Source organism: Recurvomyces mirabilis (assembly GCF_035927965.1).
Source record: "Recurvomyces mirabilis strain CCFEE 5264 chromosome Unknown scaffold_9, whole genome shotgun sequence".
In the NCBI taxonomy this organism is placed as follows: Eukaryota; Fungi; Ascomycota; class Dothideomycetes; order Mycosphaerellales; family Teratosphaeriaceae; genus Recurvomyces; species Recurvomyces mirabilis.
In genome coordinates this window covers 91,328-105,063 of record NW_027041943.1, presented here as the reverse complement: position 1 = coordinate 105,063, position 13,736 = coordinate 91,328, and the positions used below count along the sequence as shown (strand labels likewise).

Below are 13,736 nucleotides of genomic sequence, written 5' to 3'. Positions count from 1 at the left end.
GGACTGTATAGGTAGTGGTTTGTGTCTGTTCTGAGGAATATCGAGGGTCAAGAAACGAACCGTCGAGTAGGCCAAGTGTGCATTACACTGTTTTCCTCATGATACATGTAGTGTTGGCCAAGGTTCCCAGCAGACATCATCGCCAAGGCTCCGTGGGATAGTTCCACCAGAGAGACATTGCCCGCACCCAGCGCGCGGCAATCACTAGAGTGACGCGAAGCACACGATCAATGCTGGACTCACACGAGCTCTCCCTTTAGCGTTCCGTAAGCTCTCCCGCGAGCAACCCTGGAAATGACATGATTCTCATTCGAGGGAAAGATGAGTTCCAGATGATCACCTACCGCCTCGAACATGTCAGCCGCTATAGGAGCTTGACCTAGTCCGCCCGAGGTCGCCGCAATACGAACTCGGTGCTCGAAAGCTGCGATGGTTCCAATACCTGCACACGTGTTCTGCAGCTCCGTCGCTGAACGAGAGGCCAGGGCAAGTGCTACAGCCTCACTGACTGTCGTCCATGAGTCCAAGCTGAGTCCAGTCCATAGCAAAAATATGGTGTGTGCGATAGCTATCGTGCAGTAGAGGAGCAGAATTGCGACCGAGATCTGAACTACAAGCTCGTTTGTGCCCCAGCCGTATCCTTGTAACGTCCATTGGATAGGGAATTGAGAAGACAACTCCCGGCCATCCGGTGCAAAATCGGTCCCTTTGCAGGACGGTACTCCAGTGTTCAGTCTGGCGCCGGAGTACGCGACCATGGAGCATATATGGGCCACTGGCGCCATCCGTGCAAGTGAAACCGTCATGAGAATTGAGAGCGCGGCCGGAATGCTGTCCAGCGCGGCAGGCAATAGAAGGCGCATGGGCGTAGTGCCTAGGTCTGGAAAGTTGGCATTGATGCTTTCGAGCCATTCCTGCGTAGCCTTCACTGCGATAATCCTAGGGTCCCCTCGCTGACGTAGGCTGACGCTAGAAGCGGCGTATGCTTGGATGTGTATGCTGGAAGGGAACCAGCCAAGCTCGATGGTGCAAGGCACTAGCTGGATACGAATTCGTCACTAGAACTCGTCAATCATCAGCGACTGCCTTATCATCGGATGAGAGTGGAGGTATTCCAACTCCGTTCACGTACACATCTCCCACGGTCTGCAGTGACGCCTTCACGAGTTGCGCAAGCGCATACCTGTCTTGGTTGTCTCTGACCCTGGAGCGCCTCATGGTGATATCGCTGGCGAGGTGGATGTAGGAGGCCTCGATCGAATTAATCGATTGGCAAATGGCCTAATCATCGTCGTCGAAGAGGACATCAGTTACAAGGCGACGAGCGCAGCAACAGCCAGGAAATGGAGGCACTCGGTGTGCGCAAGGCTGTGTATATACAGAACAGTTTGCGAGCCTGCCGTGTCCAGGCCATCGATATGCGCAATGGGTGAACGCCATCGCTTGCGCTAGGCCAATCGAAATGCTAAGTGTCGATACGAGTCTATGATCTTGCCCTCCCCTGATCCTTGATGACTTCAAGTCGGCCATGCTGACTACTCTATACGATCGAAAACTTGGGATGGCCGAGAGATGTTGTAGCTCTCATCTCGACGCTCGGGCCATGTCACTCGTTCTCGATATTACGCCGGTCCGTCTTTGCTTCCGGGAGCGTGTGCTCCAACATTTAAGGTTCAGCATCTTACCTGCTCCTCACAAATGTATTCTAGCTAAACAGACCTTGCCTCTTAAGCATAGCCGCAGAGTGCGACATCCTATAGGCAGGTACTCATATGCTCCAGAAGATTTCGTTCCGGCCCTACTATCAGTCACGATTCCAGCGAAATTGACATAGGCGATCACATCGATGTTCTTGCACCCTTTAGGAACCAGGTCCACTGCGCAATGCCACTGCGCAATCGGAAGACGAATGGTGTCTGATTCAAGAGCTTAAGCAGTCCATTTTAGTCGTTTTGCCGCCGTGCGGCGACCTCAGTAACACCGCCTCCGGACCTGAGTCTACAGGCTGAAGCAAGCCTTCAGGCGTCCTGCCAAGCTTGAGGAACAAGTTCTGGTTGGCTCTCATTTCACGAGTCTAGCATGCGACGCACCAGACTTGTCAAAAGTAATAAGCTCCTCCACGCTAATCAAGGCCTACTCACACAATAGACTCTCTCAGGCCACCCAGGGGCTCCCGCGCCTAGGTGCCAGGTACAAGTCCACAAACAAACTTATGTCCTATCATGGAACAATTCAAGATCCTCTACGTCGTTCACGAAAGCCCTGCCCGAGCGCATCTCTCTTCTCATTTCAAATTGACTTATGGCGTTCTCATATTCGTTACTGCTACTGACGTGCGTCAACTTAGCATTTGCAGCACTGTACGGCAATGATACCATATCTGCTGTCAATGCGACGCACATAACCAATACCACGATCAGCAGCAGCAGCTCCTCGGCAAACACTTCCACCTCATCTTTGACACCGTCTTTGTCAACTTCACATAGCGAGTCATCTTCCTTGACGCTCACGTTGGCTACGTCTGCTCCCGGAGGCTCATCATTTACAGGTCTTCCGCGTCCAGACCTGCCATCTGTAAACAGCTCGGCTACGGTCCAGCACAGCTCTTCTTCACAAAATGCGTCGGTATTACGAACAGCGTTCCTGACCGCCGAAGTCGCAGGAAATGCCACGGCATTTCAAAGTTCACTTGTCTCCGCGCAATCATCTGGACAGAGTCTGTCGAGTACTTTACGCGGCCTGGGCAACACCACGGCCTCTTTGCACAATAGCTCGAGCATTACTGGAGCTTCGACCAGATCAGCATCATCTGGTTCCCCAGCCTACATCAACTCGACCGCCACCAAGGCCTCAAATGCATCGTTACCAGCCATCAGCAGTGGAAGCGCTTACGCCAGTCAATGTAACGCCAAGTTGATTGGTTGGTCTAGCAGTTCACAGTCTGCACCTGTTGTCAGCTACTCCACGATCTCCACGTGGACATATACCAACTGGTCTGCCGTGATCACCACCCTGGCAGGCTGCGATACTCATGCACGACTGGATGGGTCGTATACACCGATTGTGAGTTTTGACCGTCATGCCAGCTGCTCTTTGCTTATGTATCGACGCATAGGCATCCGCTAGCACCACAGTAGCCTATATGGACTATACACAGACTGGAATACTAGCGAAACCATCTTGTAGTATCAATCCATCTGACTGCGAGAATCTCTCCGTCGCCTCCTCGGCATACTCCTCGTCATACAATGCTGCACTCACACAAGGCCAGCTGACTCTCATTCTGGCCTCTCAGGCGACCGCATTCACAATACAAGACAATACCACGACCATCGTCACCACGTATGGCAGCACAGCTATGACTCCGCCTCCTGTCATCACATTCCAGGGGAAAGCATATACTGGATCAGCGTACAGCAGGTATGACAATGCAGGGTCGGACACTGTCTATCGTATATCTGCTATCGCCCAGCCATTGTTCCAGACAAATCTCAAGGACGGCTCCTCTGTGGTTTCAAACCGAGATTTTGGTTTCCCTTACCGCGACATCCCAAAGCCACAATGCACCCGAGCGGCGAACGGAACTGGGTGCGGTGCCTGCACGATTCATGGCGGAGAGGTAAGTGAGAGTCTCACGTGCCATGGAGCAGGGGTCGAAGCTGATTTCTGTGGACAGGTCCAGTTGCTCTACTTCCCTGTGCCGACAACCGCCTCCCGTAACATGTGTGCCACTAAGATCGGCGCACCAACGACTTGTCCACTGGGTCCGACTACAGCACCTTACGTGCCGGGATCAATTTATGCTCCTCCAGGGATGGCTAGAGGGATTTGTACGAATTACATCAATTGTCCGTACCTGCTCGGCAACGCAACGAAGACGACTGATAGCGGTACGTATGTTGTCGGTGCCCGGCGCGGAATGACATCGAAGCTTAAGGGCTTGAGCTGACCTTGGCGTGTCATAGGACCTTTTACCGTGTCCGCTGGCACCACGCTCTACCAGAACCGCGCATACATCTCCTTACAGACAGCGTACGCGATGAATAGCTGCGGATACGTCGGCGGAAAGCATACCGGCGCTCTCCTGACCCTCGCTTCGACACAGGTCTACTCCATCGGCAATGAACTCGGTGCGTGTGTAGACGATGGCCATTTGGTAAGCATTACAACATGGGAGAGTACGTTCAAAGCAGAGACTTATTGACTCTGGCCCCAGTTCAACTTCGCAGACTTGCTTCCAAACCTACCGCAGAGCGCCTTCAGCGCTGTGCTTTTCGGCGGTGGCGATAGCTGCGCTCATCCAAATGGCGTACCGTGGCCTGATTCCTTCAACGGTGACTTCATGAATGGAGTTCCTCTGGAGGGTGACCCTTGTTATGATACTATCGCCGATTATGCCTATCGACCCACACTAGTGGTACCGACTCAGATTAGACAGCTGGACCCTGCGTGGGCCACTTGTGCCGTTGCTTTGGAAGGTCTTGTACGTGGTAATAAAAAGGATACTGTGTGTCACTCTTACTGATATATGGAGCGTAGTATGATCCACCCAAGGCACTCACGCCACAGGCTGCGGTAGCCACGCCTATTGTATCTTCAGTAGCAACACCAACGTCAGCAAGTCCCGCGAGCGGCCAAGTCACTCCTGGACCGACGCAGACGGCAGATCCTGTAGTGTCGAAAGCGACCACCCAGCCATCACCGGCGAGCAGTGTCGACCCTGGAGACCCTACTGCATCTGCTTCTCAAACAGCGTCGAATGCGCCAGAAGGTCCTTCTGCAGTAGCAAGCAGTGCAGGTAGTGCTGCACAAGGGGTTTCAGCAAGTGGTTCTGGTGGCAGTAGTGCTGATCTTGGAGCCGCCGGCTCAATCCTGAGTCAAGCTCTTGCAACAAGCTCGAACAATGTTGGTGCGGGTGTAGGAGGTGCCGTGGCATCAGTCATTGGTGCAACCAAAATTATCTCAAATGCCGACCCATCGGACCCTGGCAGTACTAACGGAGCTGGAAGCGATCCGAAAAGCAACAATGGCGGGAATACTGCAATTGTCGAGGTGGGATCATCAAGCTTTAGCGTCATCGCTACCATTCAAGCCAGCGGCTCATCTGCCGTCATCATTGTTGGCGGCGGAACGACCGTTACCCTTTCGCCTGGCCAAACAAGCTCTATCGCCGAGGTGACTGTAAGTGCTGGGTCCAATGGCGGTGCTGTCGTTGGGACGGGTGCGGCTGCGGCTACAGTCGGAGTGTCTACAAACCAAGGTGCTGGAGGTAGCTTGGCTGTGGTGCAAAGCGCCGCGGGAGCGAACAATGGCGCTATCTTGACCATCGGCAGCAATACCTTGACCGCTATAGCAACCACGTTCACTGTTCTGGACGGTAAAGTGACCGCCGCTGCAGTCCTCGCTGGCAGCACCTTGTTACAGGGCGGCGCGCCGGCAACTATAGATGGCCAGGCTGTGTCCCTTGAGTCTGCTGGACTTGTGGTTGGCAGTTCGACTACACTCAAGCTATCACCTCTACCTTCAGCTTCCGCAATCATAACCGGAGCAGCTGTGACGCTTGGGTCGACGACTTTGACGGCATCCGAGAGGGTCGTCGAGGGTGCCGATGGACAGCTGACAACCGAAGCGGTCATAGCCGGGACCACGCTGCAATTGAATGGCGCAACATCGAGTGTATCTGGACATATCTTGTCGCTGGGTGCCAAGGGAATCGTGGTCGACGGCTCTACAGCAGGACTCTCCGCCCTACCCGCCCCCACCCCTGCCACGATTTCAGGTGCGCTCGTCACTTTGGGATCGAGCATCCAAACAGCCTCGGAGACGGTCGTGACTGGCAGCAACGGCCAGCTGACAACCTTGGCGGTGCTTGACGGTACGACGCTTCGGTCCGGCGGTCCTCCCTTTACCATCTCTGGGCACGTCGTGTCACTCGGCGCTCAAGGTATCGTCGTAGATGGTACGCAGACGGACCACATATCAGAATTACCTGTTTGCGTGACTGGAAATGCACTAGCGACTTTCACCGAGCATGGTCAAGTCTTTACCGCCACATCGATATCTGGTCGGCTGGGATGGTACATCGTAGATGGGCAGACGGTTTCTGTTGGTGGCCTGCCGGTGACCGTGGACGGGTTGTCGCTTACGGCGCAGGCCTCGGGTCTGATCATAGATGGGACGCAGACGGTATCGTCGTTCACTAGCAACAGCGGTTCGCCGGCTCATCTGACGGCTGCAAAGGGTCCTTTGATGACCAGTAGCAGTCAGCGAGGGCAGGTCACTGGCGAGGCGACAGCAACCTCGACAAGGAAGTCGGCAGCCCCATCCGATCGACGGTGGGATGGAAGCAGTGCGACATGGCTTACTACGGCCCTGATATGCTTCCTGGCGTGGAGATCGTAGCAAAGTACAGCCACCAAGCACGTCTAGTGGACGTATTGCAGGCGCTGGTCGTAGTACCAGCTAACTTTTCTACACAAAGGAACAGGGATATATGAAGGTTATACACAGCATGTAAGCCCAGCGATGTACATCAGGTATGGGTGTTCCGTATAACTGCAGCTTGCAGCAAGGCGCTTCAAGCCTTCCTGCAAAAACCTGCTGCAGATCCCCACATAATCTTGCACGAATCACATATACTCCGATGCACTTGAATGGTAGGACGGCATTATTCTTGGCAAAAGCTAGAGGATTCCGAGGCCAGCCAGTGGACTTTCGAAAGAGTCTCTCGTAACAATGTGACATTGGGGAAGTCATCTTGCCTCCCCTCCACCGCTTCGCCGTCCATGACACCATGCACATATACTTCGCCGACAAACGCATAGCCGTGTCCAGCCGGTCTTAACACAAAGGCGACTTTAGCGCCCGCTACAATGCAGATTTGATCCCCGAGTCTCACAGACGATGGGCCGAATCTGACATTGGGCCAGGGTGTCATGTGGTGCGCCACCTGTGGTGTAAGAGGTAGCCTTCAGCATATCATCTTGTAGGAGACGTCTGATGACTGGTAGTGCCCCAACCAGGAAAACTCTCCGTCGTGGAGCTGACTTGGTCGATCAGAAGCCCTCGCACTGAGAGCAAAGACTTTCGTCAGGCCGACTTCCCAACACTTGTTCCAGCCTTACTTTTCGACTGCCCGTGCCGGTCTCGAGAGATTGGGCCTCAATCGACAAGTAATGCCCGGAAATCACAACCTGCCTGAGGATCCAGTGCATCTGGCGTAGCAGAGTCGGACGCGAGTGTCAACTTTGGCGACGACAATCTCACTCTTGCTGGCGTCTGTGCCTCCGGTGTGTCTGCAGGAAGCAACGCAGCTGCAGACACTTCAAGAGTAAGGAACTCCTTGCCGTGGCCAGCCAATGAGCATGTCCGAAAGGGTTCAAGGCGAGGACGTGAAGGCATGAACGCCTTGTCAACTTCTGAATCCCATCAGGGGTCCAACGACGCCGCTTCTCGTGGAAGTCACCATGTACAGACGTTATGACCCTATGCTGATCACGGACGACATTCATCCGTTTACAATAACCGACATGATAGATGCTCCCTTGAGTCCCGAGAGGTCATTGCCAAGCGTCGGTCATGCGCCATTCCCTGAAGTGATGTCGGGTGAGCAGGGACCTAGCAGCACCGAATCGCCATCCACACCAGAAGGCGGATCTGAGTACGCCGGAGGGTGAGTGTAAGTTGGGCATCCCAGCATCGAAAGAAACGGAACTGCATAAATTCACTGACCCGGCTTAAAGCCATACCACACTGTGATGCACCCTTCGGAATTCGCTAGTCAGTTGACGTGAGCATGCTCCCGACAAATGTTGAACAACATGGTTGCAGAAATCTTGCACGGAAAATGCTCAAGGTGCGTGGGCGAACAAAGGTGAGTCGTCATCGATCCTTTCGTAGCTCCACACCTCGCTTCATACCTCCTACGGGTTGGGTCCTTACACCGGCTGCTTTATGTCACCAGCCCAACGCTCGGTTATATGCTTGTACGGCCTTCTCATGATCGATATTCCTCTTCGGTGGTCGTGTTGCGGTGCGCGGAAGTCCAAACCCATCAGGCAATCCTCGGGATCATTTCTCAAGCATTGTTTGTACAAACATATCCAGTATCGCAACCCGAGACCTCCACGTACGGCCAGAGAGAACAGAGGATCCCGTCCGCTCTCCTGTACTCAAGCTGCGAACCGGTAGAGTAGTAGTCAGGTCGGTGACGACTGGCGAATGCCTGCTGCTGTACGTTTTGCCGGTTGCTTTTGCTCCTCAGACTAGTTGCGACAGAGCGTCCCCAAAAGCTTGCGATGGTATGCTCGTTTACAAAGGACAAAGGCGGTGCGATACGGCACTTGTAAGCACACCTCCGGACATAAGAATATTGCCGTGGTCGGTCCGGTTACGCTTCTGGGATTACGCAAGCTAGAAACAAGACTTCCCCTTTCCCCGAAGGACGTTCGATGGTCTCTGATCTTCTCACCGTTGGACTGGCGCCTCCGTGGGCGGTTTTGCGGAGCAGCCGTAACCAGCATCCGATGTTCGTGATCGAAAGGGCGCAGATATGTGCCAAATAAGGTTGTAGGCGTAATAAATTCCGTCACGTTCTACAACGAACTAGCAAGCTCCATCATCGCCAATCTCCCACTCCAAGACCTCTCCTTCTCACTACGCAACCCCTCAGTCGAAGCTCCCTCACATCAACAACCTCCACACACCCAAAATAATCGCCGCCGTCCCCGTACAAACCCCCATCAACCACTGCAACGTGGAAAACTTGACCGCCTCCAACCTCTCCCTCAACGCCGCACTCTCCTGCTCAATCCGCGTCTCCGTCTCCCGGATCTTCAACTCCTGACTATTCGCCTCCTCCCTTATCCTCCCTTTCTCCAAATTCAAATCCAACCTAACACTCGCCTGCGTCCTTTGTGTCTCGTCCCGGAGCCGATTATTCAGTTTAGCCAGATCGTTCGTTAGGCGTTCGTGACTGGCGCGTGTCAAAGTACTCTCGCTGCTGTCACCGCTTAGCAACTCGGAGCGGAGTTTGGCGAAGTCGACTTTTTGCGTGTAGGTTGCTTTTTCCTGGTCTTCGCGGAGGACCATTGTGCGGGTTAGGTTTTGGATGCTTTCTTCGATTACGTCGGATAGGACTCTCATCATGGCGACGGCTTGGGGTTCGGTGAAGCCTTCGGTGCGGAGGCGTTGGACGAATTTGAGCGTGTCGAAGTGGTGGTCGCGGGGGCGGGGGCTCGTGGTGGTGAAGATGCGGGTGGAGTGGGGTGGTGTGAGGGGGGCGCGGCGTTGTGCCCATTGTGCGCGGGCGCGGGAGGAGATTGCTGAGGGGCGGTGGTGGTGGTGGTGATGGTCATGGTGTTGGCGGGTTGGGGTTGGGGTTGAGGTGGTGGCTGCTAGGACTGATCGTCTGATGGTGGCTGATGTCCATACCGGGCGTGCGACAGTGCGTGCGATAGCTGCAGATACTGGAGCGGCCATGTTGGGTTCGATTGCTGTATTGACAGTGTACAAGTTCACTGTATGGCTTGAGGTATGGTATGAATGCAGCGAGCTCACGTTATTATTCCCGTTGCACAAGCGCCTTCCAAAGCGGCAGCCAATCAGGTGTGCAGTGCGTTATCAGGACGACTACCTACTCCCTTTCTTTCGCGTGCCTTCCTCTCCTACACCCTTCTCACCTTACATATTTCATCGGCCTCGCAAGCATCAATTCTCTCGGTGTTCCTTGCTATGAAAGTGGCTCCCCATCTGCAACATTGCCAAGCGAAGTCACGATCAAGCACGTGAGAGAGTGATTGGATTACGTCAAGGAAACTCTCCCCACCCATGGACCAAAAATTGAGTCCCGCCAACGCTTGGCGCCATGTGAGTCCTTGGTGGGCATAAGGTAATCAGCTTTCCGGGTGAGAGATGAGAGACATAGAGACCATTTGGGAAGAGACAGTGGTAGGGACTCCCCTTCACTTGGTCACATTACTCACATAATATCATCCTTCGTTCTTTCCTACACTGAATTTGCCCCACCTTCCGCAGTCGCATAGTAGACGTCAGCCAGACGAAACAAGCAATCAGTACAATCAGCGCAACCTCACCTCAGCCTCACTCCAGCAGAATGGCAGACCGACTCAAAGACGCCCTCCGTCCCGGAACCACAGACCGCAGCACGAGCCATGGTCGCGGCGGCGCAGGCAACATCAAGAACAGCTCCAAGACAACGGTAGAAGCCGGCGATCTCGCCACACCAACCATTAAAACAGATCTCTACACCACAGGACGAGGAGGACAAGGTAAGCAATCGCACCTTCCTTCTAGCTACGCGATCGCCCCTTCCCATACTGATGTGAGATGACGCGACAGGCAACATGGCAACAAATCTCCACTCGCACCCCGAATTCGCCCGCGCAGCCCAAGATGTCGAACAGCACGACTCCGCTCCGCGGGAACCAGCCAAGGGCACTTTCCACTGGGGTCGTGGGGGCCAGGGGAATATGGTTACGTTGAAGCAGGAAGGGGATGGGAAGGTCGTTCCGGCTAGTGGGAGCGGGAATGGCAATGGGAACGGGAGTGGAAGTGGGAAGAAGGAAAGGACGAGCAGTAAAGGTGCGGGGGAGATGGGGGAGAAGCCGGTGGGGAGACGGGGGAGTTTTCAGGGGGTTAAGAGTATGCTGGGGATTGGGAAGGAGAAAGAGAAGAAGGAGGAGAAGGTGGCGGCCGTGGACAGGGATGGGACGGGGACGGTGGGTGGGAGTGCTGTTCAGGAGTAGACGAAGCGTGCACGTCTTCCGTGTGCTTTCCGCTTCTTTGAGCTCATGTGTCAAGCTGGCGAGCATTACGATGCAACCTCTGGATACCCTGCCCACTTACTGTAAGAAGCGAGACTCCGGCCCGAATGCCCGCAGCGCTGTGGGTGATGCGCTCTTGAGATGAGATGACTTGCAGTCCTTTCCCTCGTTCCGACTTGGGCAGACACCATCACGTCGTCTTACTTCTAACCTTTTCCCTCCATCCTCTGCTTCCAATTTCTCTCGCGTACTCTGTCCTATCTGGCCTCTCCTCTCTCCTACGTCTCTGGCCCATACGACTCTCATCAACCCGCCCGCAAAGATGGTGACCTCGACCCCTGAGATCCCGATCCCCCAACCCTCGCCTCACTGGCTCCTGGGCAATATCCCCGACATCGACTCGAGTCAGGCTATGCTCTCCACCATGAAACTGGCCAAGCTCTACGGACCGATCGTGCGGACGGACATCAACGGGGTGAGGTACATCCGTATCGGGTCGCAAGCCTTGGCGCATGAGATCTGTGACGATGAGAGGTTTGAGAAGAAGTAGGTCCGGCCCTTCTTCTCTTCTTCCGTTGGAGGCCTTGCTTGAGAGCGGGAGGAGGGCGGTGAGGACGAGATACCAGCGGTTCCATAATAAGCCCTTTCCACTGGCGCCACAGCTGACCTGTGATAACCCACCCCAGCGTCGAAACCAACCTCCGTTTCCGCTCCCAAAAGCAATACGACGAACACATCCACTTCTGCTGGAAACTCTGTGATGAGATCGTCGCAGATCGCAAAGCCCACCCCAAGGACGTCAACGACCTGCTAAACGTCACGCTCCAGTCCTCCGACCCGGACACAGGCGAGAAGACGCGCGATGAATTGATCCGGTTCGAAATGATGACTTTCCTGCTCGCGGGCCACGATACCACCAGCGGATTACTGAACTTTGCTTTCCTGCTCATGCTCAAGAATCCAAGGACGCTGGAGCGGACGCAGAAGGAGGTCGATGGGGTGTTGGGGGATGGAGCGGTGGAGGTCAGACATTATGCTAAGCTACCTTATATCGAAGCCGTGTTGCGGGAGAAGTTGCGATTGTATCCCACCGCACCTTCGATTACGAGGATGTCGAAGGGGAAGGAGGATACGTTCATTGGTGGCGGCAAATATCGGATTCATGCGGAAGATGCGCTGGTGATTTACCGGTTGTGCAGCGGGATCCGAAGGTATGGGGGGAGGATGCGGAGGAGTTCAGGCCGGAGAGAATGTTGGGGCCGGAGGGGTTCGATGCGAAGCCGCCGGATTCGTGGAAGCCGTTTGGGAGTTCTTTCCGGATGTGTATTGGAAGGAGTCTGGCTTGGTATGATCTCGAATGCATCTACCTATATACTGGTGGCCGGGGTTTGTGCTGATGAAGGCGATGGGACCTTACTGCAAGGCGTTCGCTACGCTGTCCTCGGAGTTGGGAATTCGGACTGGGTCTCCACCTTCCATCGCCAACCGAAACTCATCGACTCCCTTATGGAAGCAATGGGTGCCATCAAGATCATCCCCACCGTGCTCGGTGACGTGTCGAGAGATATTTGTGGCGCTTACGATGAATTTACAGATACTCTCTGGAAAGCACTGGACTCGGACGCAGATGCAGCAGCAGCCGCAGCAGGATTGAAGCTCGAGTTGACACTTGATAGGCTTGAGCTGCTGGGGGAAAAGGAGATGAGTCTGGGGACTGTGAAGCAGCATTTGCAGCTCGCTGATACGAGTGTTGGACCGGAGAAGAGACTGATGGAGGTCGAGCTACCTGGGGAGGCCTCGTATGTATGTGGCGACTATCTGGTCGTGCTGCCGACGAACCACAGCGAGGATGTGAAGCGTGTCCTTTTGCGCTTCGGCCTGCCGACGGATGCGATGGTGAAGATGTCGAACACGCACAAGACCTTCCAGGTATGCTAAAGCAGTGGTGTCTGCGACCAATGCTGGGTTGGTTGCTGATATGTTTGTTAGCCGAGCGATCGAGCAGAGTACGCTTTCAGTCTCGTGGCGGCGTACCTGGAGATCGGCACACCGATCTCACGCAAACAGCTCAGTATTCTGGCTGCCGCCACAACGGATACGAGCCAGCAAGAGGAGATTCAAAGCTTCGCTGCTGAAGATGTGTACGAAGAGAGCATATTGGCCAAGCGAGCCTCCATCATCGACATCCTGGAAAAGTACCCAGCGTGCAAGATAACGTTCGCAGAATACGTCGATATGCTGCAGCCAATGCTCCCGCGACAGTACTCGATCGCCTCCTCGCCTCTAGCCTCCCCGCCAGGCCACGCAACCATCCTCTACGATGTCCTCAGCAGCCCATCTCACTTTGACTCGAAGCGCCCCTTCCACGGCACAGGCAGCACATATCTCTCCAGCATCCCCGTCAGCGGCAAAGTCCACTGCTACGTCCGATCGACAAACGCCAACTTCCGGCTCCCGTTGACCCAGTCAACACCCATGATCATGGTCTGTGCCGGCACGGGCTTCGCTCCCATGCGCGGCTTCGTTGAAGAACGCGCTGCCATTATCGAAGCACAGAAGATCACTCCGGGCAAAGCACTCCTGTATTTCGAGTGCCGCGACCGGGAGAAGGACTTCCTCTGCCGTTCCGAGCTCGAGGCCTGGGAGGAGCAAGGCATTGTGGAGCTTCGTCCGACATTCTCCAAAGCTGGATCGGCGGGGATCGGGTACAAGTACGTCCCCGATCGCTTATGGGCGGAGCGAGAGGAGATTGTGGAGCTCTTCCGAGCAGGCGCCAAGGTGTTCTTGTGTGGGAGTGCATCGAAGCTTGCTAGGAGTACTAACGAGGTGTTTGAGAAGATCGTCAGGGAAGCTAAAGGCTGCGGGCTTCATGAGGCGAAGGCGTTCCTGGACACGATCAAGCAGGATCGATATGTCACTGATATCTTTGGCTGAGGATGCTGCTATGGGCGG

At 54.8% G+C, this 13,736-nt stretch overlaps 4 protein-coding genes across 4 annotated transcripts; 3 read left to right on the top strand and 1 right to left on the bottom strand.

Annotated features, from left to right (window-relative positions):
- Positions 1–2,301: 2,301 nt before the first annotated feature.
- Positions 2,302–6,402, top strand: LTS14_004052 (uncharacterized protein; the record flags this gene model as incomplete). Its single annotated transcript, XM_064836754.1, has 6 exons — positions 2,302–3,063; positions 3,116–3,619; positions 3,677–3,890; positions 3,966–4,156; positions 4,217–4,483; positions 4,540–6,402. The coding sequence occupies 6 exons, from the start codon at positions 2,302–2,304 to the stop codon at positions 6,400–6,402; spliced, it is 3,801 nt and encodes a 1,266-aa protein (XP_064695387.1).
- Positions 6,403–8,682: 2,280 nt separating this feature from the next.
- Positions 8,683–9,480, bottom strand: FMP32 (Protein fmp32, mitochondrial; the record flags this gene model as incomplete). The annotated part of the gene is made up of 1 exon (XM_064836753.1): positions 8,683–9,480. The coding sequence occupies one exon, from the start codon at positions 9,478–9,480 to the stop codon at positions 8,683–8,685; it is 798 nt and encodes a 265-aa protein (XP_064695386.1).
- Positions 9,481–10,114: 634 nt separating this feature from the next.
- On the top strand, positions 10,115–10,766 carry LTS14_004050 (uncharacterized protein; the record flags this gene model as incomplete). Its single annotated transcript, XM_064836752.1, has 2 exons — positions 10,115–10,289; positions 10,360–10,766. The coding sequence occupies 2 exons, from the start codon at positions 10,115–10,117 to the stop codon at positions 10,764–10,766; spliced, it is 582 nt and encodes a 193-aa protein (XP_064695385.1).
- Positions 10,767–11,106: 340 nt separating this feature from the next.
- LTS14_004049 (uncharacterized protein) lies at positions 11,107–13,718 on the top strand (the record flags this gene model as incomplete). The annotated part of the gene is made up of 3 exons (XM_064836751.1): positions 11,107–11,330; positions 11,471–12,713; positions 12,774–13,718. The coding sequence occupies 3 exons, from the start codon at positions 11,107–11,109 to the stop codon at positions 13,716–13,718; spliced, it is 2,412 nt and encodes an 803-aa protein (XP_064695384.1).
- Positions 13,719–13,736: the final 18 nt, after the last annotated feature.